The 25,197-nt window shown below is 50.2% G+C and overlaps 1 protein-coding gene across 1 annotated transcript in view; it reads left to right on the top strand.

Annotated features, from left to right (window-relative positions):
* Nucleotides 1–25,197, top strand: part of Srrm3 (serine/arginine repetitive matrix 3) — a 71,575-nt gene that overhangs the window by 31,180 nt on the left and 15,198 nt on the right. Inside the window, exons 2-11 of the mRNA XM_087903540.1 lie at nt 1,581–1,842; nt 5,682–5,783; nt 18,467–18,595; nt 18,673–18,753; nt 19,147–19,176; nt 20,301–20,363; nt 20,506–20,541; nt 22,075–22,125; nt 22,663–22,767; nt 23,291–23,468. Coding sequence (XP_087759666.1) covers nt 1,610–1,842; nt 5,682–5,783; nt 18,467–18,595; nt 18,673–18,753; nt 19,147–19,176; nt 20,301–20,363; nt 20,506–20,541; nt 22,075–22,125; nt 22,663–22,767; nt 23,291–23,468 — 1,008 coding nt within the window. The 5' untranslated portion in view covers nt 1,581–1,609. The remainder of the gene's footprint in view (nt 1–1,580; nt 1,843–5,681; nt 5,784–18,466; nt 18,596–18,672; nt 18,754–19,146; nt 19,177–20,300; nt 20,364–20,505; nt 20,542–22,074; nt 22,126–22,662; nt 22,768–23,290; nt 23,469–25,197) is intronic.

The raw sequence follows: 25,197 nt of genomic DNA, 5'->3' as shown, positions 1-25,197 counted from the left end.
ATGAGCCTGCTGACTGGAGGTGCTGCTCAGATATTAAGCACTTACTCTAGCAGGTACCAGGTCCTGGGTTTGAATGCCAGAACAGCAAGCAAACAGAAAGGCTGAAGCTGAGCTGGAGAGATGGCTCAGCAAACCAGAGGACTTGTCTGTTGCTCTTGCAGAGGACTGGGCTTCGATTCCCAGTCCCCACACGGTGGTTCACAACTACCCATAAATCCAGTTCCAGGGGATCCATTATCCTCTTCTGACCTCAAGCACTAAGCAACAAAGGTGCTACACATACATGCATGCAGGCAAAACTCTCTCGCATAAAAGAAAATAAGTCTTAATATCTTTTATTTCATGTGATATTTTGCTGTTGTTAGAGAAAAAGTCTCTCTTTCTAGCCCTGACTGTCCAGGAACTCACTCTGTAGACATGGCTGACCTCAATCTCAGAGATCTGCCAGCCTCTGCCTCCTCAGTGCTGGGGATCAAAGGCGTGCACTACTGAGCCCTGTAATATCTTATTTTTGCTTATTTGGTTATTGTTGTTTTGACTTAGTTTTTGAGACAGGGTTCTCTGTGTAACCCTGGCTGTCCTGAAACTCACTCTGTAAACCGGGCTGGCCTCAAGTTCAGAAATCTGCCTGCCTCTGCCTCTCTAGTGCTGGGATTAAATGTAGGCACTCTATATTTTGGCTGAAGTGGCAGACTGCTTACCTGTCATTCATGCAGTCCTGGGTTCAATCCCAACACCAGAAAATAAGATTTTTTTTTGAAAATTTGCATTCATATTCAAAGGTTATGCATGGTGGCGCATGCCTTTAGTTCCAGCACTCAGGAGACAGAGGCAGGCAGATCTCTGGGTTTGAGGCCAGCCTGGTCTACAGAGGTAGTTCAAGGACAGCCAGAGCTACATAAAGAAAGGGGGGGGGGGGAGAAGGGAAGAAAGAAAGAGATGAAGAATTTTGTAACATTTATTTATTGCATTTTGTGTGTGGAGGTCAGTTCTCTCTTTCCATCATTTGCATTCTGAGCTTTGAACTGAAGCCATCAGGCTAGGCAGCAGGTGCCTTTACCCTCCAAGCCATGTGTCTGGTTCCATAGAAGATTTTCTTTGAAGTTCACCGGAAATGGAGGGACTGAGGCAGTGTGTAATGCGCTTGCCTAGCATGTACAATGCCCTGGGTTACATCCTTAGCACCACATCCCACCACAGTGGGATGACACATACCTGTAGCCCCAGCACTTAGAAACCGAGTCAGGAGGACCAGAAGTTTAAAGTCATACTTGACTACATAAAGAGTTGGAGGCCAGGCTGGGATATAGAAACACTTGTCTAAGAAAAAAATGTAGTGGAAATAAACAAAACACAAAGACGCAGTGTGCCCTTTACAAATGGGAAAAGACTATCGTGAAATACATTCATGTTCTGAAGTGACGGTGCCAACTTGTCATCGGCCCTCCCTCTGCAGCCTGAGAGCAAGCGGATTAGAGCCACGAGTGGGCCCTAAACCTTCTGGATTAAGTCGTATAGTGAAAGCTTAGTGGATGGCCGAGAGGTGACCACACCGCCTTGTGTTTTTGTCTGTGCCGCAGGGCCTGCCGCCCAGAGGACCGTGTCAGTCATGTCCTCCACCGTAAACAATGGGGCAGCCGGCATACCATCCCCGCCCGACGCCGCCAACGGCTTCCCGCAGCCCGGCGCCTCGTCCGGGACCTGGCCGCGCGCGGAGGAGGAGCTGCGCGCCGCCGAGCCCGGCTTGGTCAAGCGCGCGCACCGGGAGATCCTGGACCACGAACGCAAGCGGCGCGTGGAGCTCAAGTGTATGGAGCTGCAGGAGATGATGGAGGAGCAGGGGTGAGCGGGGCGGGGCGAGAGGGGCGGGGCCAGGGGAGATGAGGTGGGGCAAGGTCAGGCTATCATTAGGACTTAGTGCTGGAGTCGTCAGGGGCGGGGCTAGGGCGAGGTGGGGCGGGGCTAGGACAAGGAAGGGTAGGACCGTGGTTAAACAACACTCTGGGTCTTGGCGCCGGAGGGCGGGGCAGACAGGCAGGGGGCGTGGTTGGATTACAGTAGGCGGAATCAGAGAAGGGTGAGGCAGGGCAAGACCGGTGTCTGCGTACCTGGTACTCAGAGTAGGGGCATGGTTGGGATGTGCTCTGGGCATGGTGAAGAAGGGGGCTAGGGCGGGTCTAGACAGGGTAGGTATGGTTGGTACGTGGTTGTGATGGGCCTGGCCGGTCTATGCAGCGACTCTGACCAGAGAATGATCCAGTAGTGCCCAGAGTCTGGGTGCAGAGGGAGAGGCGGGACTGGGCAGAGTGTCCGTCCGGTTAGGAAGAGATAAGATGAAGCCAGAGTAGGGGTGTGGGTGTAAGTGGTTGAGCTGTGCTCTGGAACTTGGTGAGAAAGGACAGGAGTAGGGGTGTGGCTAAACTCGCCAAGGGGGTGTGGACAGGGTGGTAGTCAAGCTTTGTTTCCCTGAGCAGTGCTGAGGTTTTATTAGTCTGTACTTGGAAGGCGCTGTGTCTGGAGTGTGATGTGGTGGGGCCAGGACAGGGATGTGACCGTGAACTTGGCAGAGTTGTGTCAAACCAGGGACTAGGTTTGGCAGGGCTGGAGTGTGCTGGACAAGGTAGGCTGTGGGGGAGGTATGAGGGAGCTAGGGCAGGGATAGACATGTGTTTGGGCTGCACTCCGGAGTTTGGTACACCAACAAGGGGCTTAGCTGTTCTAGTTGAGGCTACCTGACCTGGATGTGATGGAGCCGTGCCCAGGATATTGGTGCAGCATGGCGGCCTGTGGCGGAGACCAGGACTGGACTAGGCAGGGAGCTTGCTTGGCCTTGCACGGGGAGTGGAATAAGAAGCTAGACTGGGATGTGACCAGGGTCTGATCAAGCCTGTGGCAGGTCCAACGTCTGAGAGACTGATTGAAGGCTGATCTTTCTTAGTTTGCAGTGCTGATGTGGGTGGAGCCAGAGAAGGTACCAGCAGAAAGAAGGCAAGGTCGGAATTGGGTGGGGGTGTTCAGAGAGACCTGAGTACCTAGTAGCCTGAGGCTGAATCTAAAGAGCACTGGGAGCCAGCAGCCTAATCCAGCAAGGAAGTAGGGTCTGGACCAGCTAAGTAAAGCCACAAACCCAGGCCACCTTCCCTTTATCTGTCAGTTCAGACAATTCAGAAACTGTCTCTGATGCTCTAGACTAAGCCACAACTCACAGGAACCACAGAGATGCATCTCCATGCCCTGGATATATCCAATGTCGTGAAGCACATATAAACATATATGACAACTCACAGGAGCCACAGAGATGCATTCCCATGCCCTGGATATATCCAATGTCTTGAAGCACATATAAACATATATGACAACTCAAGGCCTTCGTTTCCACAATCTATAAAATGGATAGAGATGCCAAGTCAGGCAAGAAAACACAAGGGTCCTTGTAAGTATCCAGGCTTTCTGCAGCTTCTACTAAGTCATCGTGACCCTTAACACTGCAAGTTGAGGTTTCCCCTTGAACTAGTAATACTGGCCTTGGAAGTCACTCCTGTCTTCAATCACATGCACGTGCGAACACACACACACACATGATCACATAGACACACAGGCATGCACACAGGCACACACATACACATACACACATGCATGAACGCACTCACACACATGAATGCGTGAACACATGCACACATGAATGCACACACACACATGCGTATGCAGGTTCACGTGCATTCACACACATGCACATCAAATATATAATTTAGAAACAGGGTCTTACTATGTGACCCTGGCTAACCTGGAACTTGCTATGCAGACCAGACTGGCCTCAAACTAGCTGAGATTCCCCCTGGCTGCCTTCTGAGTGCTGGGATTAAAGACAACCATGCCTGACCAAAATATTTTTAGAAAAATGAAATAAACTTGAAAGACTGTTTAAAGAATACCATGATAGTTGGTTTTAGTCTGTCATTCACAACTCGCAGTAAACACAAGCCTGAATATGGGTACCTGCCTGGGATCTACAGGATCTGAAGAGAGCCCTTGGCCCCTATAATATGAGATACCTCAAGTCTCAATAAAAACCCAGACCTTCGGCTGGGGTGTGACTTGTTTGGTAGAATGATTGCCCACTATGTATGAAGCCCTGGATCCCATTCCTAGCACCACATAAACCCAGGTGATGTGGTGCATTGTACATCATCCCAGCACTGCAGAGGCAGAGCCGCAGGATCGGGGATTTGAGGACATGCTTGGCTACACAGCAAGTTTGAGATCAGCCTGGGCTATGTGAGACCTTGTCTCAAAAACAAAGACCCAAGGCCAGGGATGAGATTGTATGCTTTTAATCTGAGCACTCAGAAGGCAGAGGCAGGTGGATCTCTGTGAGTTCGAGGCTAGCCTGGTCTACATAGTGAGTTCCAAGACAGCTAGGGCTACATAGTAAGATCCTGCTTTAAAAAAAAAAAACAAAAAAACAAACAAACAAAAAAAAACCTGACTGCTCAGTTAAGAAGACAGAGTTCAGAGCTTTCAGACAATTTAAGATGCCTTCAACTCCAGCTCCAAGGAACCTAATACTGTGTTCTTCTGGTCTCTGTGGGAACATGAATATGTGTGCATACATTCACACACACACACACACACACACACACATACACACCTTTTTTCAAGACAGGGTTTTTCTGTGTAATAGCCCTAGCTATCCTGGAACTCACTCTGTAAACCATGCTGGCCTCGAACTCACAGAGATCCGCCTGCCTCTGCCTCCCGAGTGCTGGGATTAAAGGCGTGTGCCACCAACACCCAGCCCTTTAAATAAAACATTAAAAAGTATTTTTTAAAATGTATGTGTGAGCCAGGCAGGACACACAGCTTCTCCTGACTCCGCCTTCTTTCTCCCAGCATTCAGTTTAGTTCTCCCTCACACCACCTAGCTCTGCTCTACCCTATCACAGGCTGAAGGAGTTTCTTTATTAACCAATGGCATTCACAGAACACAGAGGGGAATCCCACATCAACATAGTAAGACTCTGTTACCAAAAAAAAAATGAGAAATTGAGAAGATGGTTCAACAGTCCAGAGCACTAGCTGTTCCTCCAAAGGACCTGGGTTTGATCCTCAGCACCCACACTGTGGTCTACAAGCATCTGTAACTCCAGTTGCAGGGGATCTGTTGTCTTCTTCTGGCCTCTTTGAGCACCAGGCACACATGTTTCGCAGATGGACATACAGGCAAAACACTGAAATAGTAATTAAAACTTTTCAATGTTTGTTAGATGAGCCTAATAAACATTATTAAGAAAAGAAGGAGGGAGAGAAATATTGAATAGAGAGAGAGGAAAGGAGGTGGAGGGGTGGAAGAGGGAAAGGAAAACAGAGGAAGGGGAAAGGAAGAACAAGTGAGTAGGAGGGAGGGGAAGGAATAAAGGGGAAAAGAGGGGAAACGAGGGAGGGAAGGGTGAAGAGGAGAAGAGAGGAGGGGACTGGAAGAAAGCAGAAGGTAAGGTGAGGAGGGGAGGGCAGGGAGAAGGGGGAGGGAGAGGATACATTGAGAGAGAATAACAGAACTCCTACAAAAAAGCAATTGCCAATGAGAGCATGCACTGTGACCAAGGACTGGAGAGCAGGTGGGAGTGAGCTGAAGGAGTGACCTAAAATTAGCAGTGAGCCCTCCCGGTCCCTGTGCCCCACAGGTACTTAGAGGAGGAGATCCGGCAGAAGGTTGGGACCTTCCGGCAGATGCTGATGGAGAAAGAGGGCGTACTGACCAGGGAAGACCGGCCTGGGGCCCACATGTGAGTATTTGCCTGGGTGACAGAGAGGGAGGGGGCATCTCATGCTGCAACTGGGTGCCTGGGAGGGGAGGCTTGTCCATTACGGGCTGGGGTGAGTGAAGGAGAGATCGTGGACTCTGTTCATTGGAAGTTCTGGCCTGAACCAGACAGAGTACATGTACACATCTGAGGTCCTCGAGGGCCATTTGATGCCCACCTGGGTCAGCAGAGGAGGGCCCAGATGTCAGACCAAGGATCATGGCTACAAACCAGGGTGCTTCAGAGATGTTCAGACCCCAACAATGCCACTGATTGACAGTGTGACCACAGGCAAGCTACAACTTAATCTGTGGGTTGGTTATTCCCACCTGTGAAATGAACTCCAGAGTAAGCGTGTAATGTGTCCTAGAATGTAGAAACTCAAATGCCAATGGGCAGGGGACTGGCTCAGTGGGAGAGCCCCTGCCTAGAATCCCCCAGTGAGGGGCTGGGGTGTGGCTCAGTGGTAGAGACCCTGCTTAGAATGCCCCAGTGAGGGGCTGGGGTGTAGCACGGTGGTAGAGCCCCTGCCTAGAATCCCCCAGTGAGGGGCTGGGCTGTAGTACAGTGGTACAGCACCTGCCTAGAATCCCACACTGAAGGACTGCAGTTGTGTGGTTGTAGAATACTTGCCTTGAATCCTCCAGTGTGGGGTTGGGGCTCAGCACTAGAGCACTTGCCTAGCATGCTAGAGGCCCTAAATTCAAGCATGGGAACTAAAAAAAAAAGTGTAGAAAATGGTGCATGTTGAATTGGAGAGATGGCAAAGCATAGCCCATCCCCATGCCAGTTAATCCTACAGGATACATTCTGAGGGTAACCTCCTTGCTAATGATCCTTTCCCTACCCAGTTCTGAGGCTGTAAAAAAGGCTGGGGGAAACGTTCCTGGTCTTTCTCTCAGCAGTGGAACCCACCAGCTCAAGAGCAAGCATCTTCCAGAATCCCCAGATCTATCTACTTTGGTTCCACCAAAACCTAATCAGTGATTCTAGATTCTGAAACAGGAGGATTGTCGTGCTACATTGTGAGCTCAAAATAGGAAGGAAGAAAGAAAGAGAAAAAGAAAGAAAAAGAAAAGAGAAGAAAACACTCTTCAAGGTTCTATGAGCAGTTAATGGTTGCTAGGGAAAGAAGAGACATTTTGTTTTTGTTTTAACACTTATTTACTCTCTCCATGTGTATGTGTGTGTATGTGTGTGTGTATGCGTGTGTGTATGTGTGTGTGTGTATACTCATGTGCTTATACAAGTGTGTGTGCATCTGCATGAGCATGTGAGTGTACATGCATGCCAGGGTGTGCTTGTGGAGGTCAGAGGACAACTTCTGGGAGTTACTTTTCTTCTTCTGCCATGTGGGTGTTGCACATAGAACCCGGGTCACCAGACTTGGCAGCGAGTGCCTTTACCCACAGACTCATCTTGACAGCCAATGAAAAATAACGTTTTCATGGGGCTGGAGAGATAGCTCAGCAATTAGCAGCACATTGGCTGCTCTTCCAGAGGACCCGGGTTCAATTCCCAGCACCCACATGGCAGCTCACAACTGCCTGTAACTCCAAGATCTGACACCCTAACAAAACATACATGCAGGCAAAACACCAATGTATATGAAATAGAAATAAATTTTTTTTAAATTTTTCTTTAATGATGTACCATTATTGAGGCACATATTCTTCTGTAAATAACCCCTCACTCACGATCCTGTATGCAACCTTAATGCAACTCATTGGGTCACCAAAAAAGACAAGCAGCAGAGGCTGGAGAGACAGCTCATCAGTTAAGACCCATAACTGCTCTTGCGGATCCGAGTTCTGCTCCCAGTTCCCTTGTTGATCTGCTCATACCTGCCTGTAACTCCAACCCCAGGAGATCCAAAGCCCACTTCTGGTCTCCCCAGGCATTGGCACACATGCACGCACATGCATGCACACACACACACACACACTCATAAATCAAAATGCCAAATCCAATTTGGAAATGGTTTCTGAGCCTCTGTGGGCTGTTAATAGTTGCTAGGGGATGAATATTTTCCTTACCTTTTTTTCCTTTGTTTTACATTTACCACTTTGTGTGTGTGTGTGTGTGTGTGTGTGTGTGTGTGTGTTCCAGTGTGGAGGTGAGAAGACAATGTCTGGGAAGTCAATTCTCTCCTTCCGCGATGTGCACACCACAGGCTTGGCAGCAAGCACCTTTATTCCCTGAGTTGTCTTGTCAGCCCCACAAGATCATATGCTTTACATCTGGGACCTATCACAACCTAGAGCCGCTCGTGAAAATAAAAATGCCCCTTTCCTCCTTCATCTCCCATGAGTGAGAAGGACAAGGCTTCTGGGTTTTGCCTTTTCTACCTCCTGACATGCTCTCGGTGACAAGCCTCCAGCTCAAGCCAGTCTGCATTACTCCTAGCACCTTCCTTTGTGGTTTCCTCTCTGTCCACATAACAACATGTTCAATCAGTGTGTTATTTTCAAACAGGGTGGTGGTGTGTGTGCGCGCATGCATGTGTGTGCGTGCGTGCGTGTGTGTGTGTGTGTGTGTGTGTGTGTAAAACACGTGCCTCAAGATAGCCTGGAATTTGCTATGTATTTGAGGATGACCTTGAACTTCTTTTTTAAGAATTTACTTATTTATTTATTTTTTACATCCAGGCATGGTGGCACACATTTTTAATCCCAGCACTCAGGAGGCAGAGGCAGGCAAGGCCAGTCTGGTCTACAGAGTGAGCTTCATGACAGCCAGAGCTACAAAGTGAGACTTTATCTCAAAAACAAACAAATAAAAAGATTTTCTTTTAAGGTTATATGTGTATGTGTGCACGCGTGCGTGCACGTGCATGCATGCACATGTGCATGTACTTACAGAAGCCAGCAAGGAGGGTCAGCTCCCTTGGAGCTGGAGCTGCAGGCAGTTGTGGGCCACTTAACACATGTGCTAGGAACCAAACTCAGTCCTCTGCAGAGCACAAGTGTTCTTAACCACCGAGTCGTCTTCCCAGCCTGGCTTTGAACTTTTGATCCTCCTGCCTCCACCACCAGAGTGTTGGGATTCTAAGTGTGCACCACCACACTCAACTTTGTACAATGCTGAGGGTGGAAGGCAGAGCCCAGTACATGTTAGGCAAGTATGTACTCAACTTGCTTGATGTAACAAGAGGGGCCGGCTTGTTGGGGTTTTTGTCCTGTCCAGTATCCCACAGCCGGCAAACCCCAAAGAAAATCACACACAGGATTTCATATGGTTATAAACTGATTGGCCCATTAGGTCAGGCTTCTTGTTAACTCTTATAACTTATGTTACCCCATTATCCTTATCTATGTTAGCACATGACTTCGTACCTTTTTCAGCAGGGCAGGTTATATGTTGTCTCTTCAGTGGTCTGCACAGGAGTGGCTGAGGAACCTTTCTCCTCTGTAGCCTTATTCTATTTTTATTGTCCCGTCTTTATTTTTTGTCTGGTTGACCCGCCTATACTTCCTGCCTGGCCAATCAGCGTTTTATTAAAATACATGATTGACAGAACCTATTCCCGAGAGAATGTTGAGCACCAAAGACACTCCACCTAAAGCCTTTCTTCTTGGCAGAACTGGCCTTTGGGTAAAGAAATGCCCATACCTCAACTACTAACAGAGTTACAGAGTATCCGTAAATGGATAAAACAGGACTGTCATATCCTGCCAAGACAGGGTAAGATAGTTTTAAAAAGTTCCTTGCCTTTGAAAATGGTATGTCAGTTACGTTAGGCCTTAGCCAAAGTTGGTTGCTTCAACGCTGCAAACGTGACTTTGGGTGTTTGCCCAGGTAGCCAGTTGTTTCTGTGATTTGTTACATGTCCTGGAAGTTTGATTACACTTCCTAATTACTCAGGTAACATTATTTCCCTTCTCAGATCTTTGATGGGATTAAAGATTATATAAACTTAGTTACTTTCCTTTCATGACTTGGCCAAGTTATTTATTATACAAGACTTTAGCTAGTTAGAATAGGATATTTGTACTTATTGTATATAATTGTGTAGGTTTGTACTTACTGTATATAATTTCGTAGTAGGCTTAGAACTCTCTTACTTAAACAAAAGGGGGAGGTGTTGTGGGAGTATCTTCCGCTGCCTCAGCCAATAGTCGCTGAAGCACGAGCCCACAGTGCAACGGAGAGCACCTTCCACTCTGTCAGCCAATAGCCGCTAAAATACCAGCCCACTGGGGCGTGGTATATTTCTCTTTTAAAAAGAGCCACAGATCCCGGATCAGGCCATCTTGGTTCCGGTGCTTGGTCCCAGCTCCTGCTCCTGGCTCCTGCTCTAGCGACTAGGCTCCCTTCCTGACGGTTTATGGTGTATGTAAGTTTTACCCCCCAAATAAATAACCCCTTAAAACATAACTGGTGTGGGATTGATTCGCCGATAGCTTGATGTTTATTCCCACCCTGAGAACCGAATCATTATTGGTTTTACTTGTGTTTCCTAATGCAGTGCAGCTTCCCCAGTTTTTGCACAAAGCTCCAGTTTTATTACTCATGTAGTAAGCCTTCTAGCTCAGTGCCTACAATACCAGTAAAGACACGGTGTTTGATGGCACGTGCTTATAATCCCGGCACTTGGGAGGCAAGAGGTAGGAGGATCAGAAGTTCAGTGCTATGGGTGGCAGAGGCAGGAGGTTCTCTGGGGCTTGCTGACCGCCAACTTAGCTCCAGGTTCGATGAGAGACTCTGACTCCAGAAAATGAGACAGTGACAGAGCGAGACACTGCTGCCCTCCTCCTACCATTGTGCTCATGCAGACAGGCACCAGCACCCACCCACACATGTACACATAGCCCACACACATATACACCACACGCATTCACACATAAACTAGTAATAAAGACATTAATAATAGAACTGCAACAACTACACCCAGCCATACTGGACCGCCCAGAGGCTAAGGGCTGTCCGTGGTGCTGAAACTAAGCTTACCTACAGCCGAAGGATAAGGGTGAGGAAGACCTGTCACTGTCTGGCCACATACCTTCCTAGGAACCAGCCTCTGAGCCAGTTTTCACATTTCTGATGTGTAAGTGAAAGAGACAGACACTCCATACATCTGTAAAGATCTCTAAGTCTAAGGATACCATCCTGGCTGCTGGATCCCAGCTGTACCACACCCCAGCAGTACGGCTTGGGCAGGCCCTGACTTCTCTGGCTCTTCATATCTTTATATTTAAAATGAAGGTACTGATACCCATCTCATAGGCTAGCCTGGTGGTAGAGCACTTGCCTAGGCTCCCCCAGGGAAGGACTGGTGTATGAATGAGCTGTAGAGTGCTTGCCTAGAACACCCCACCCCCAGTAAGGCTCTGAGGGCGTGGCTCAGCTCTAAAGCCCCAATGTAGCATGCAGAAGACTCTGATTTCCATCCCCAGCATGAGAAAAACACAAATGAATGTCAGTGTGAGGATCAATACCTGGCACACGGCAAACACACAACACTGCTAGGTGGCCACCGCCATCATCCACGTACTGCCAACAATACCATATGCTCAGTTATCTTTGACTTATTTCCTTCTGCTTGACTGTCTCCATGCTGCCTACCAACTGCCACCTGCCAGACTCCGTACAGCCCCCAGTTCCCGCATTTATGCCTAGGCCTCCAAATTTGACCTTCCATGAATTATAGACTACTGTTTGGGAGCATGCTAGATAAGTTCTCTACCACACAAATATACACCTCTGGCCACCAAGTTTGGAAGCTCCTACAGTTAATTGACAAGCGTAGGTGGTTGGAGGGTTGGCTCAGTGATTGGAAGCACTTGCTTCCCTTCCAGAGGACCCAGGTTCAATTCCTAGCACCTACATGGTGGTTCAAAGCCATCCCTAACTTCAGTTCCAGGGGATCTGATGTCCTCTTCTGACCTTTCTGGGCTTAAAGCTTGTATATGGTGTACAAATAAACAGGCAGGCAAGACAATCACACATAAAAAATAAATCTAATTTTAAAAATTAAACAATGGAGGCATACCCAGAATAAAGGGGCTCCACCCTGAGAGCCTTTGGGGGTCACTAGGGGATCACACTGGCTTCACGACAGAGGTGGCATCGCTCCTAGAAAGCGGCCGCTCCTTGCCCTTGGGTTAACAGGCTGACTCTAGAGATCATTTCTGTGACAATCTTCTCTCCACACCGTCATCAGAATATTATACTGCTGGCAGAAGCCAGAAGGATTTGGCCAAAAAGCAGACTATGATCCATGTTATTTGGACACGTTTCCCTGGAAACGTTGGAAGGTGGATCCCTTGAGTGTTGGGAGCGCAGTGTGTTTGTTACCTTTCCAGACCTGTAGTCCAAGTACGTGACACAGACAACTCCGGCTGCTTTGCTCGTGGTATCGGAGGTTTAATTCGCTGTGAAATAGATGGCATGCATCACTGCAGCCAGAAGCTAGCAGAGACAAGAAAGGAAGGACAGGAAAAGTCCGTCTAAGACATTCCCCACGATGGCCCATGTCCTTCAACTGGCTCCACCTCCCAAAGTCCACAACCTCCCCATAGTTTTGTTTATTTACACTGTGTGTGTGTGTGTGTGTGTGTGTGTGTGTGTGTGTAAATGTTCCATGGCATGCGTATGGAGGCCAACTTGTAGGGATCGAGTCTCTCTTTCCACCATGTGGGCACCAAGGATTGAACTCAGGTCATCAGACTTGGCAACAAGTGCAAAAGTGCCTTTACCTTCCGAGCCATCTCCCCAGTCAGACACAGTTAAGAGAGAGAGAGAGAGAGAGAGAGAGAGAGAGAGAGAGAGAGAGAGAGGTGGTTATATAATACAGCAAAGTGCTTGGGAAAGCAGGCTTACAGAGGCAATGTTTACAAGCTACTTTCTTACACAGTGTGAACAAAATCTAGTCATTTTCTCAACACGTCTAATTTTAGACATGGTGTGACCTCCCTGTACCTCATCATTTTATCTGTGAGATAGGAATTTTAATGATGGTTCCCATGTCAAACGCTTGTTCTGAATACTCAATGATTAAATGAGATAAATACATGGAAAGTGCTTGCAATACTGTCTGGCACCCGGACTAGCAATTATCATAATAGACATAGGATCAATGTTTGCCCTGCACTGTGAGGCACAAGATATAAGAACGCAACCCTGATTCTTTCCTGTTCTACTATCGCATGTGTAAGGCCAGGTGGCTGAGTGGACGAGGAGAGAAGAAAGACCCTTCGCCCAGAACCCCGCCACTATCTCGGCTCACTCCTTTGCTGGTTGGACCGCTATGCTCCTGGCTAATGGAAAACAAAAGCAGTTAAGCAAATAGTGTTGGCACACCAGCCAGTGAGATGGCTCAGTGGGTAAAGCTGTGTGCCATCGAGCCTGATGACCCAAGTTTGATCCCTGGGGCCGACATAGTGGATAAAAAGAATAAAATCACCAGGCAGTAATGGTGCACGCCTTTAATTCCAGCACTTGGGAGGCAAAGGCAGGTGAATCTCTGTGAATCTGAGGCCAGCCTGGTCTACAGTGAGTTCAAGGACAGTTAGGGCTACACAGAGAAATTCTATCTTGAAAAACAAACAAAAATAATAAAATCCAGCCAGTCAGCTCTATAGACACATTGTAGCACACATACTCACACCACAGACACACACACACACACACACACACTAAATAAATGTAATAAAAATTACTCCCAAACTCTTTTTTATTAAAAAAAAGTTGCCGTTAAGAACAGCCAGTAAAAAGTAACCTCATATGTGTACATGTGTGCGTGTGTGTGTGTACATATCTGTGGAGGCTACAGATCACCACTGGCATCTTCAATTTCTATCTATCTTATATTTTCTGACAGAATCTCTCACTGGCTGGGAGTTCACCATTAGGCTAGACTGTCTGGCCTGCCTATTCCAAAGACCCTCCTGTCTCTCTCTCCTCTGTGCTGGGATCACTTGAGCACACCCTTATACCAGCTTTTCACATGGCTTCTGGGCTTGAACTCAGGTTCTCTTGCATGCATGGCAAGCCCTTTACCCACTGAGCTATCCCCCCATTCCCCTTCTGTTTTGAATTTCTTTGAGAATAGGTTTCATGCAGCTTAGACTGGCCTCCAACTTGCTGACCTCCTGATCCCCCTGCCTCCACCTCCCAAATGCTGGGATCCCAGGTGAGCACCACTGTGTCTGACTCAATGCACCCTTTCACGTCCTAGCCAACTGTCTATGCCTATGTTGGTCACCTCTATGGTGGAATGACACTCGCATCTTCCTATTCCATAGACATGATGAGCCATCGGATAGGTGACAAGCATGGGTTTAAGGGCAAAACATGTTAAGTAAATCTAGTGTTTGGCACACGAGGCCACAGCAACACAAAAATAAAAGTTAAAAAGTAATGATAACAGGCTGGGGAGATGCTGGCTCAGTGGATAAAAGTCTTGCTGCAAAAGCGTGAGGAGCTGCATTTGGATTCTCGGCACTCACATAAAAGCCATGTGTGCCAGCGGGCATCTGCAGGCTGAGCACCGGAGATGCAGAACCACATGGGTCCCAGGGTTGCTGGCTAGCTAGTTAGTCCCAACAGAGATCTCCAGGTTCAGTGAGAGACCTTGTCTCCCAAAACTAAGGCGGAGGGGCTAGAGAGATGGCTCAGAGCACTTGCCACTCTCGCAGAGAACCAGATTCGGCTCCAGCACCCACCTGCGAGCTCACAACCATCCCTAACTTCAGTCCCAGGGGATCCAATGCCCTCTTCTGGCCTCTGCAGGCATTACATGCATGTGGGGCACATATATCGACGCATGCAAAACAATCATACACATGGATTAAATTTCTTCAAATAAAGTTGAGAATTATATAGAAAGACACCTTGGAGACGGCACCATCAGAGAAGGAAGCACAAGAGAAGGGGACGAAACTGGGAGCAAGGGGCGCATGAAGGATATTCGGGGCAAGCTTAACTGGGCAGTTACAAAGACCAGAGAGGTCCTGTATCAGGCATGGCCTAAAGGGAGCAACTTGATTTTGTAAATAACCTTCATCGTGTTCAAGTCTGTATCAACTGAAGCTCCCTCCTCCCACCAGCTCACCCACGAGCGACTGGAGCTGCCCTTACCTTTACCAGTTTCACTGAAGACTGTGTTTTGCATGTCAGGCATTTGTGTGGCTGGGAGTTGTGTGGGCAGTGATGGACCTTAGAGCACAAGGGGGCTGGACACGTCAGAGGCAGGAGACAAGGACAGATGGGAGGGAGTCACCAGTTTCAAGATGAGAAAGAGCAAAGAGGTTTGAATTAAGGCATGTGGGGGTGTTGGTTCTGTGGAGGTAGGAGGATCACACTATTCTTTCATCCCCCAAAAAAAGCCTCCCAAATATGTGCCGTGGCTCCAAGGCTGTCAGGGACAGCCTAGTGTTTACAAGCTGGATCATAATTATTGTTTTTCAATGTGCTAGGGACTGATTTAAGGGCCTCACACTAAAGAAGAATTTTACCACTGAACCACACCCCAGCCCCTCACTGGGGGATTCTAGGCAGGGGCTCTACCACTGAGCCACGCCCCAGCTCCTCACTGGGGGATTCTAGGCAGGTGCTCTACCACTGAGCCACACTCACAGCCATCACTTTACTTTTCAATTTGAGAGCATGTTTCCTCTAAATTGCCAGAGTTGGTATAGGCATGTGCATTCATGAATGCAAGCATATGCTTGCACCCATGTGTATACACGTGTGTGCATGTAGAAGTCATAGGACAGTGAAATGTTCCCCTCTATTTTTCTCCACCTGAGATTTTTGCAGCAGAGTTTCTCTGTAACTGGTACTCATCACTTCTGCTGGGCTGGCTGAAGCACCAGGGCTGCTTTTCCTGTGTGTGCTCCATGCCTGGTTTTTAAGCAGGTGTTGGCAATCCGGACTCCAGTCCGATGGTTGTGTGGTAAGCTATCTGCTGAGGTCCAGCCCTTTTATTTCTTTTTAAAATTGATTTTTGAGAGAGACAAAGGGAAGAGAAAGGAGCGGGGTAGAGAATGCACATATCACAGCATGTGTGGGGTCAAGACAGTTCACAGGAGTCAGTTCTCTCCCTCCACCATGTGGGCACTGGGAACCGAACTCAGGTCATCGGGCTTTGATGCACATGCCTTTAGCGACTGAGGCATTTTGTCAGTCGTTAGTTAGTTAGTTAGTTAGTTAGTTAGTTGTTGAGACAGGGTTTCTGTAGGCTGGTTCAGGCTAACCCTGAACTTGCTATATAGTCCAGCAGACCTCAAACTTGGGATCCTCCTGACTGCTCTTCCTGAGTGCCTGGATTACATGTGCCACCATGCCTGATGGCATGCCTTTCTTTACCCGTCACCATAGCTAGTCTCCCTCCCTTCCACCGTTTGTGTGCTGTTCCCGAGTCCCTTCCAGGAAGAGGCGTCTGTGATGAGTAAGCCAGCAGATGTCCCCTGCAAAGTAATCACTGCTAGGGAATGCCGGGTCATGAACCAGCCTGTGTGTCGGGAGCCTCGGATGAACAATCTTCCTTAATCCTCTGCTCCAAGCCAGAGGATTCTCTTTTCCTGTGTAGATAAGGTCCCTGGCGGTCAGCCAACATAGTCATTTATAGATTCAAATCTATTTTGAGAATTCAAAGCTTGTACCCTTGTCCTGGCCTCCCTCCTCTGTACGGGAAAGGGTGAGTTGTGTGTGGATGACCTCCAAGAGAGGGTGTGAGTGTCCTGCCGAAGTCAGGGAACTGTCCCCACCAGCACAGACGATGAGGAAGATGGAGATGAGGGGAAGGGGCCACTCTGGAGCCCATACTGTGGAGACAGGTCTGTGGAAGGTCATTTGAAGTCCTGTTCAATTTAAAAATAAAGATAAAAAAGGAAAAAAGAAAGAGTAAGAAAAAAGAGAAAGAAAGAAACTTGGGGCCACTGAGATGGCACAGAGAGTAAGGGAGCTTGCCACTAGCCTAACTCTCTGAGCTTGATCCCTAGTCCACGCGGCGGAAGTAGAGAAGGGATGAGAGCAGGCTGTATCAGACCTTCACATTCACAGCGGCGCATGTGAGCCCACTCCCACACATGAGTAAAGAAATAAATGTTAAGCCGGGCAGTGGTGGCGCACGCCTTTAATTCCAGCACTCGGGAGGCAAAGACAGGCAGATCTCTGTGAGTTTAAGGTCAACCTGGTCTACAAAGTGAGTTCCAGGACAGCTAGGGTTGTTACACAGAGAAACCCTGTCTTGAAAAAAAAAATCGAAAAAAGGAAAAAAAGAAAGAAAAGAGAAAAAAAGGAAAACACTGGGAAAAAAAGAAGCAAAAAAAAAAAAGGGGGAAGGGGAGAAAAACACTCCAGTTATTTTTAAAAAGAATTCTTAAGTTGAAGAAGAGGCTCAGTCAGGGACCTACTCAAGTCCCAGATCACATAATGGTTTAGAGACAGAGTCCTCATGACAAGGGCTCCTGTGAGTCCCTCAGACGAGTGAAATGACCAGATAGCTCTTCTTCCCTGAGGACCAGGCAACCACAAACCAGGCATCTGCAGCAGAGGACGCCTGAGGGTGGGGGCTGTCAGAGGAGCTGGGAGCCTGAACCTGGTGGGGAGTGGATACAGAGCGGGGGGGAGGGGGGGGACGGCAGAGAGCTGAGGCCTCCAACCTCACCCTCCGGCGCCAGCCGTGATTGATGAGGACAACCGGCAACTGGAGCTTCGAAGCTCAGAAGGCCTCTGGAGGCTGCCGAGGGGGGGGGGGTGGGGGTGAGGAGAGGTTATGAATATTTCAGGGGCTGAAGCCAAAGCTGAAGGAAAGAGGAGGGAAAGGAGATGCAGGCGGAAGAGGGTGAGATTAAGGATCTGGAGAAGCAGATGTCAGTGATGGGGGAGGGGCTCTTTGAAAGAGTAGGGAATCCAGGGAGGGGAAGGAAGGGCAGTGGGGACACCAGGATAGGACAACAGGGCTAACGTTACAAGGAGGAGACTTGGTGAAGGGTAAGAAGGGGCTCAATAAACAGGACGGATCTAATTGTTTCCTTGTTGAGATCTCAGGCAACCCAGCTGACCTCGAATATCAGAGGATAAGTCTTGAACTCCTCATCCCGCCTCCACCTCCCAAGTACTGGGATTACAAGAGTGCCCTACCACACCCAGTTGCACAGGGAACCCTGGGCTTCATGAAAACTAGGCGAGCATTCTACCATCTCTGCATTCCTGGGTTTTTTTGTTGTTGTTGTATGTTTGGTTGGTTGGTTGGTTGTGCGTGCGCGCGTGTGTGTGTGCGCGCTCGCGGGTTACTGGGGCTGGAACCCAGGGCTTTCCTATAGGCCAGCGTTATACAGCTGAGTCCTGGCCCTCGAAGCTCCGTCCCCAGCCATTTATCTGATTGCTTATTCTTAGCTAGGTTGGTCCAACAAGCCTTGAACTTGAATTCTTCCAGCTTCAGCACTGCTAATAGTTAACGTAACAGCCCTGCACTACCAGGCTTGGGGGTTCTTTCTCTTTGCAAACCAATGCCTTGGAGCCTGGGCTACTCGAATCTTCATCAGACCCTCCAGGGCTGAGGATGGCAAGCCCCCTGGTCTGCAAGCACCTCCCCCCTCACATACCAGTCACATATAACCCAGAGGACATAGGCCCAGCCATGGCGCCATACCCAGGCTGCAGCAGCTGGAAGGCCTTTCCTCGCAGGCGGATGAGCAGCGTCTGTCTTTCCTTAGCGTGGCAGAGACCCCGCGGAGGATGGACGGCTTGGAACCGGGTCTGGAGTACCCACCCTTCGATGAGGACGACGGCCCTGTGGATTGCGACTGCCCGGTCGCCTGCTACCGCGGGCACCGGGGGTACAGGTGAGCGGCCGCCGCGGCGGAGGGGAGGGCAAACGGGGCCGCCTCCCTTACCGCCCCCGACGCCCCTTCTCGTCCAGGACCAAGCACTGGTCCAGCAGCTCCGCATCGCCCCCTCCCAAGAAGAAGAAGAAAAAGAAAGGCAGTCATCGGAGGAGCCGGTGAGAGCGGCGCATGGTCCTAGGGCAAGGCGGGAGGGGCCTTGAGAATGTGCGGGACACGGAAGCTACACCTGGGATCCGGGAACCTAAACCAGCTCCACCCACTAGAATCCCTATCCTGCAGCCTAACCCCTCATCACTTAGCCCCGCCCACTCGCTAAGCCCTGCCCGGCTCTAAGTCCCACCTCCACTGGGCATAACCCTCCTCCCAGGGTTCAGGTAAACCCCATGCCAAGTGTGGGTGTCCCTGGGAAGGGGATCATTACCGGCCCTCAACTACAACTCCCCCGTTTCTATGTCCTCCCCCTCCTCTGTCCTGAGGTACAAGCTGAGGCCACTAGCTAGCTAATCGGGTCCATCTGTTTGTCCTTTCTCTCTGGTATCCACCTTCAGCAAAAAGAGGAGACTAGAGTCAGAGTGCAGGTCAGTGATGGGGGGAACAGAGACGGGGTGGGGGGACCTGGGGCCCAGGGTGGAGGTACCTGTGGGTGGGAAAGAACCCCTGGCACCTCAGGGGTTGAACGCTGGACTTTCCAGTGCCAGTGTTTGCTTACCCAACCCAGAAATCCCAAGGGCTGGGGACACTCAGAGCTGGTGAGTTTGCCTCGTGGCCCAGTAAGGAAACCAGACCAGCAGAAACATGTCTTCTCTTTCCCTATACATGACAGGGGGCATACTCTCGTGATCCCACCACTTGGGAGACCGAGGTAGAAGAACCATGAGTTCGAGGCTAGCCTGGCCTACACAGCAAGGCCTGTCTTCAAAACGAACAAACAAAAGTAACCAAATAAACAACACCACAAAGGAACCAAAGAGCGGGCTCACTGGCCGGCCTAGCCAAGGTGGCATGTCTTGGAAGTCAGCAAAAGACCCCGACTCAGAAAACACAGGGGCAGCTGGGTGGTGGTGGCGCAGCCTTTAGTTCCAGCACTCAGGAGGCAGAAGCAGGGGATTTCTGTGAGTTCAAGGCCATCCTAGTCTACGGAGTGAGCTCCAGGAAAGCAAGGAAGGAAGGGAGGGAGGGAGGGAGGGAGGAAGGAAGGAAGGAAGGAAGGAAGGGAGGAAGGAAGGAAGGAAGGAAGGAAGGAAGGAAGGAAGGAAGGGAGGAAGGAAGAAAATAGGGGCTGGTGAGATGGCTCAGCAGCCGAAGAAACTGTAACCAAGCCTGATGACCTGAGTAGAGTCACCAGGACCTACCTAGTGGAGGTTATCTTCTGAGCTCCATGCATGCACCCTCTCTCTCTCTCTCTCTCTCTCTCTCTCTCACACACACACACACACACACACACACACACACACACACAGAGAGAGAGAGAGAGAGAGAGAGAGAGAGAGAGAGAGAGAGAGAGGAGAAAGGACAACTAAGGGACAGGCAAAAGTATCAATTTAGGGGTCTTTGGCTTTCTATACAAGGTCCTTCTATACAAAGGACTTTGGGTTTTGTACCCTGGGACCTCTTCCCAGCTTCCATACCCCAAGCCCCTTCAGCCATACCCATCCTCTCCCCTCCACCCCCAGCTCACGAGTGCCCACCCCTGTCTCCACAGCTGTGGGAGTGCTTCCCCCCTGCGCAAGAAGAAGAAGGGTGTGAAGAAGCACCGCCGAGATCGGTAATCTGCCCCCTCCTTCCCACACCCCTGCCCCTGCAGCTTGTCTCATTCCCTGGGCTCAGGACCTGGGCTCAGGACCTGGGCTGTGGCCCTCGGTGGCCCTTCCCAGGGAGACTCAGAAGAATTTGCCTATCGCCCACAGGTCTGATTCTGGGTCCCGGAGGAAGAGGCGATACAGGTCAGCTGTGCTTTCCCGAGCAGGCACAGAGGTTGCCAGACTCCTTGAGGGACCAAAACCCCGGGGTTGGGGGGGCGGGGAGTCCAGTCCCATCTTCCACACCAGCGGTTCTTTCCCTGATGCCCATGGGGCTGGAGCGCAGGTCGGCCTTTGCCTGTCCCAGCCCAGCTTCCGTGTTAAAGCCCCATGTTCAGAGAGAGCTGCGAGCCGTGGGCCTGCGCCCTCTTCGATAGTGGAAGCACCAGAACCCCAAGTTGCAGGGAAAGGGGCAGGCCAGGACAAAGCATTTCTGTGAACTGGAAAGGCTCAGTGGGTAGAAGATGGGGGTGGCCAGCCTGGGGCTAGCCCTGGAGCTTCTAGAACCTAGATCGTTAGCCCTCTACAGGGCTGACTGCCAGTGGCCATGGTACTGGCCTCTGGGACGCCTGGAGGAAAAAAGGAAGCCAGGCAGAAGTGAGTAAACTCAGAATCAGGGATCAAATGGTGTAGCCCAGGGGGCTGGAGAGATGGCTCAACAATTAAGAGCAATGACTGCTCTTCCAGAGGACCTGAGTTCAATTCCCAGTACCCACATGGCAGCTCACAACCATCTGTAACTCCAGCTCCAGGGGACCCAACACCCTCGCACAACATACAGGCTCACAACCATCTGTAACTCCAGCTCCAGGGGACCCACACACAACATACAGGCAGGCAAAACACCAATGCACATAATTTAAAAAAATAAAAAAGGTGTAGACCAGTTGTGCCCTTACCCTGGGAGTCGGACTCCTCCCTACAACCTTGACTAGGGACAGAGTCTCCAGGCCCTTTCCTTGGAGGAATTTACCAAAGGCCATCCATACCTGGGAGTATGGAAATAATTCCACACTACCCTTCCTATATTCCCCATTTCTGCCCGCTTTCTCCCTCCCAGGATGGAATTATGGTATGGGCTTTTGCTGCCCCCTAGTGGCAACCATCCTATGTACAGCCCTGGTCACCAGGACGGAAAGCTAGTCGTCCCCGGCCTTTTGTTTTTTGTTTTTTTGTTTGGTTTGGTTTGGTTTTTGAGCTAGTCCCCCTTACATCAGCTTCCCTGTGAAACTGACGACCAAAGCAAGCTGAACTCCTCTATCCCAGCCCTTTCCTAAATCTCGGTGTTTGTTATATTTGTTTGGGATGGGAAAGGATTTTGTGGTATCAGAGAAGTTGCTACATGGGGATATGAGATTTTACTACAGTGAGATCCTTTCTATATGGAAAGCAGAAGGTTACAAACTGGGCGTGCATGGCTTGGTGGTAGAGGGCCCGCTTACATGTGAACTCCATGGATTCTACCCCAGCCCCACATACATACACACCCCACTTCATGAAGCCTGGCTGTGCCCTATGGGGTGAGGTGGGCAGATCCCGTTCAGCCAGAGAGGCTTAGGTCTAAGAGGAGCAAACTGAAGTTCCTTGTTTGAGCTCAGCTGGACGCCAGAGATCTACAGTCACTCTGGTCAGTCTGGAGCCATGGTGGTGCTCAGACCTGGTCTCTGCTTCCTGCAGATCTCGAAGCCTCAAGAGCAAACGAAAAGAAAAAAACAAAGAGCGCAAGAGGTAAGAACACTCCGCTCCCCTCCCGCTCCCCCAGAGAACCTGGCCTTTTAGCACCCCAAAACCAACCTCTTGAACTTACCTAGAATCAAACCTCCAAGGGCAACTTGAGCTAAAAGGGATAGCCCCCTAATCGTTCCAATGGGCTGGGGAAGCCCTGTGAGCCAGTGGCCACATAGAACTGGTGGCGCTTAGCCTCCTTGCCACCCATCCATCTTTTCTGCCCTTTGACCTCCTTCACCCACACCCTCCATTCTAAGAAGACCAGGTGAAAGATGAGATGATCTTTGGAAGTTGGGGCTGTCTCCAGGAAAAGGCGCTTTTCCCTAACTCTCAGAGGTGACCTTTGGGGACCCTACACCCAGCCCCAATCCCATTTAGGTCATTTTTTGTCGGAGTCTGTGCTGGGGGTGGGCCTGACTCCACAGTGACCTTCCTCAGTCACTTACATCAAATCCCCGAGGTCAGGCCAGGCAAGGCAACACCACGGTTAAGGTGGATAACATTTCAGTTCCGGCTGACTCCCCTTGCCCACACCAGGCCTCACGCTGAGTCCCCAGGCCGAAGGTCTCACCACCACAGCAGCGTCACTTCCCACAGTCCCTCGGTGACCTCACACTACAGCGATTCCGGATCACCCAGCAGGTAGGCTAAACCGTGGGGCGGGCTCAAGAGGTGATGCTTGGCGGGTGGAGGTGGGGGCGGAGATTTAGCCCAGCTGGTAGGCTGTGTGCCTGGTGTGCACGAAGCTCTGGGTTTGACCTCCCCTCTCCCCAGGGTCATAATTCAATTGTTGGGGTGCACGTCTTCAATTCCGGCACTTTAGAGATGGAGGTAGGAGAAGTTCAAGGTTATTCTAGACTAGGCGTAGAGTTGAAGACCAGCTTGGGCTGTCTCAAAAAAAAAAAAAAATTAGTGCAATTTGGGGACGGAAGCTAGTTTTGCATCCCTTAAGGGCCGGGGTGCGCGGGGGAGGGAGTAGTTCCCAGGACCAAAGTTCATCAAGCCAGAAGCAAGCTGGTGCCCACCTGGAGGAAGAGCCTAAATGGGAATTCAAGGCAGTGCATGGCTGGCTCGCTCGGGTTGCTCTCTCCGTGAAAACGCGAGTTGGGAATCAAGCAGAGGGGGCGTCCCACGCCGGCTCCCCCCCATCCCTCCGCTCCCCCAGGCTAAGCCCCAAGCATCGAGATGACGGGCGGAAGACTGGCAGCCAGCGTTCCAGCGGGAGCCGGTCGCCGTCCCCATCGGGCGGCAGCGGATGGGGATCGCCCCAGCAGAACGGAGGCAGCAGGCAACGCAGCGGAGCGCACGGGGGCCGCCCAGGCTCGGCGCACAGCCCGCCCGATGTACGTAGGCTTGGCTTTGCGGAGGGTTCGCCACTCCCGCTTTCGCGGGCTGCGCCGTGCGGGGTAGCGGCGGGTAGCTGGAGGGGCGAGGCCGTTAATGGGTCACCGGGCGACCCGTTCGACACTCTCTCCCTTCCCAGTCCTCCCTTGTGCTCTGCAAGGGGCATCGGGTGCCTGGAGTTACCTGGAATGCTCGATTGGATGTTGTTCCCACCTGGACCTGGTGGTCTGGTGAGGGGTTAGGGGTGGGGACCTGCAGGCCTGGGCCACTTTCGCGTTTGGCAAAGTGAAGGTCAGAGAAGGCCTGACCATAGAGATAGTTGGGATACACCGCTGAAGGTGAACCTAGGTTTCTTGCCTTCCAGGGAACAGGTGTGGGCAGTAAACACTTCAGTCAGGAACTGGAGAGAAGTGATTCAAATTCCAGTGGGTGTCATGTGACATCCAAGCCCTTACCCCTTCTCTAAGTCCTTTCCTCCCCTAACCCCTCCTTAGTCCTTTCTTCTTCTCTTGGGACCTCCAATGAGCTTTTATTGTTCTTGGCCCCAGAACTGCCCAATTTGGATTGGTGTCTCAAACCTGCCAACTTCACTTCTCAGGCTTTCACTACCAAGACACCCAAAACACTCCTACCATTACGGTCCCCACCACAAAACTGTCCCCATCCATCCTAGGAAGGGACACAATCACCTCTAGATCTTCAGGCAGGTGAGGTGATCTTAGGAATCCGAACAAAACACTAGACATTTTTATTCCCCACATGGGCCACACAAAGGTCTGTAGACCCCATCTGTCTGCCAATCAGAGTATGAGGTTGAGGCCTCTGAGGAGAGGATGCTGCAGCCCTGACAGGGCCACTGGGTGTACTCAAGAACTTGGGGTAGAATAGCAGGGTCCTTCCCACACCCTTAAAGCATTGCCCAAGATGCCTCATCCAAGTGACAAGCCGCCCCTCCCCAGACCGCAGGTTTCAGCAGCTAACACGAACCTGTACTTGTCAGTTTCATTTTGCTTTTTTTGTTTATTTGTTTTCTTTCATGCCCTTCCTTTTCTGAACTACTCTTCCTCCTGTGGCGTCAGAGAGGAAGGCGAAGGGAGGTAGGGCACGAAGCTTTTGTTCTCAGGATTTCTGTGAGAAAGCCTGCCTCGAGACTGTCCTAAAAGAATGTCTGGTTCTTAGCCTAGCTTCTGGGGCTTTGGATAGGCCACCAGTCAAGGTCACTGATGTTCCTTGGATCTGTCTTGGGAGTGTGAGACGTTACAATGGGGTATCTTAAAGCAATCAGCAAGGGCTAGAACTGATGGGCTAACCTAAAAAGAAGCATGGCCATTCGAAACTTCCTTAGTACAAACACCTACCTGCTCAGTCTCTCATTTGTGACCTCATTTAAGATTCCCAAACACAGGGGTTTGTTTTTCCAAACCAGGGATGAAAGAAGATCCTGTCCCATTTCTGATCCTTTCTGTGGGGTCTTGGAAATCTGAATAACTTCCCTGTCCACTGCCCCTTGCAGCACATATGAATATGTGTAAACAAAATGGATACAGTAACTAGACACATCAGTAGCAGACAAAATGGCAACAGTAACTAGATGGCTGTGAAGCAGCACTTTATATCTCCTGTCCAAAACTGGACTCCATTTTCACATGGCCGTGGGAGTTTACAAGTACTTTGTTTACTCTTATCACAATGCAGAGCTCAGAGTCTTATTCCTCACCTTTGCATCCT

This window comes from Myodes glareolus, chromosome 2 (assembly GCF_982192425.1).
Source record: "Myodes glareolus chromosome 2, mMyoGla1.1, whole genome shotgun sequence".
Lineage (NCBI taxonomy): Eukaryota > Metazoa > Chordata > Mammalia > Rodentia > Cricetidae > Myodes > Myodes glareolus.
Note: the sequence above shows the minus strand (reverse complement) of the source record. Positions and strands in the feature narration are given on the sequence as shown.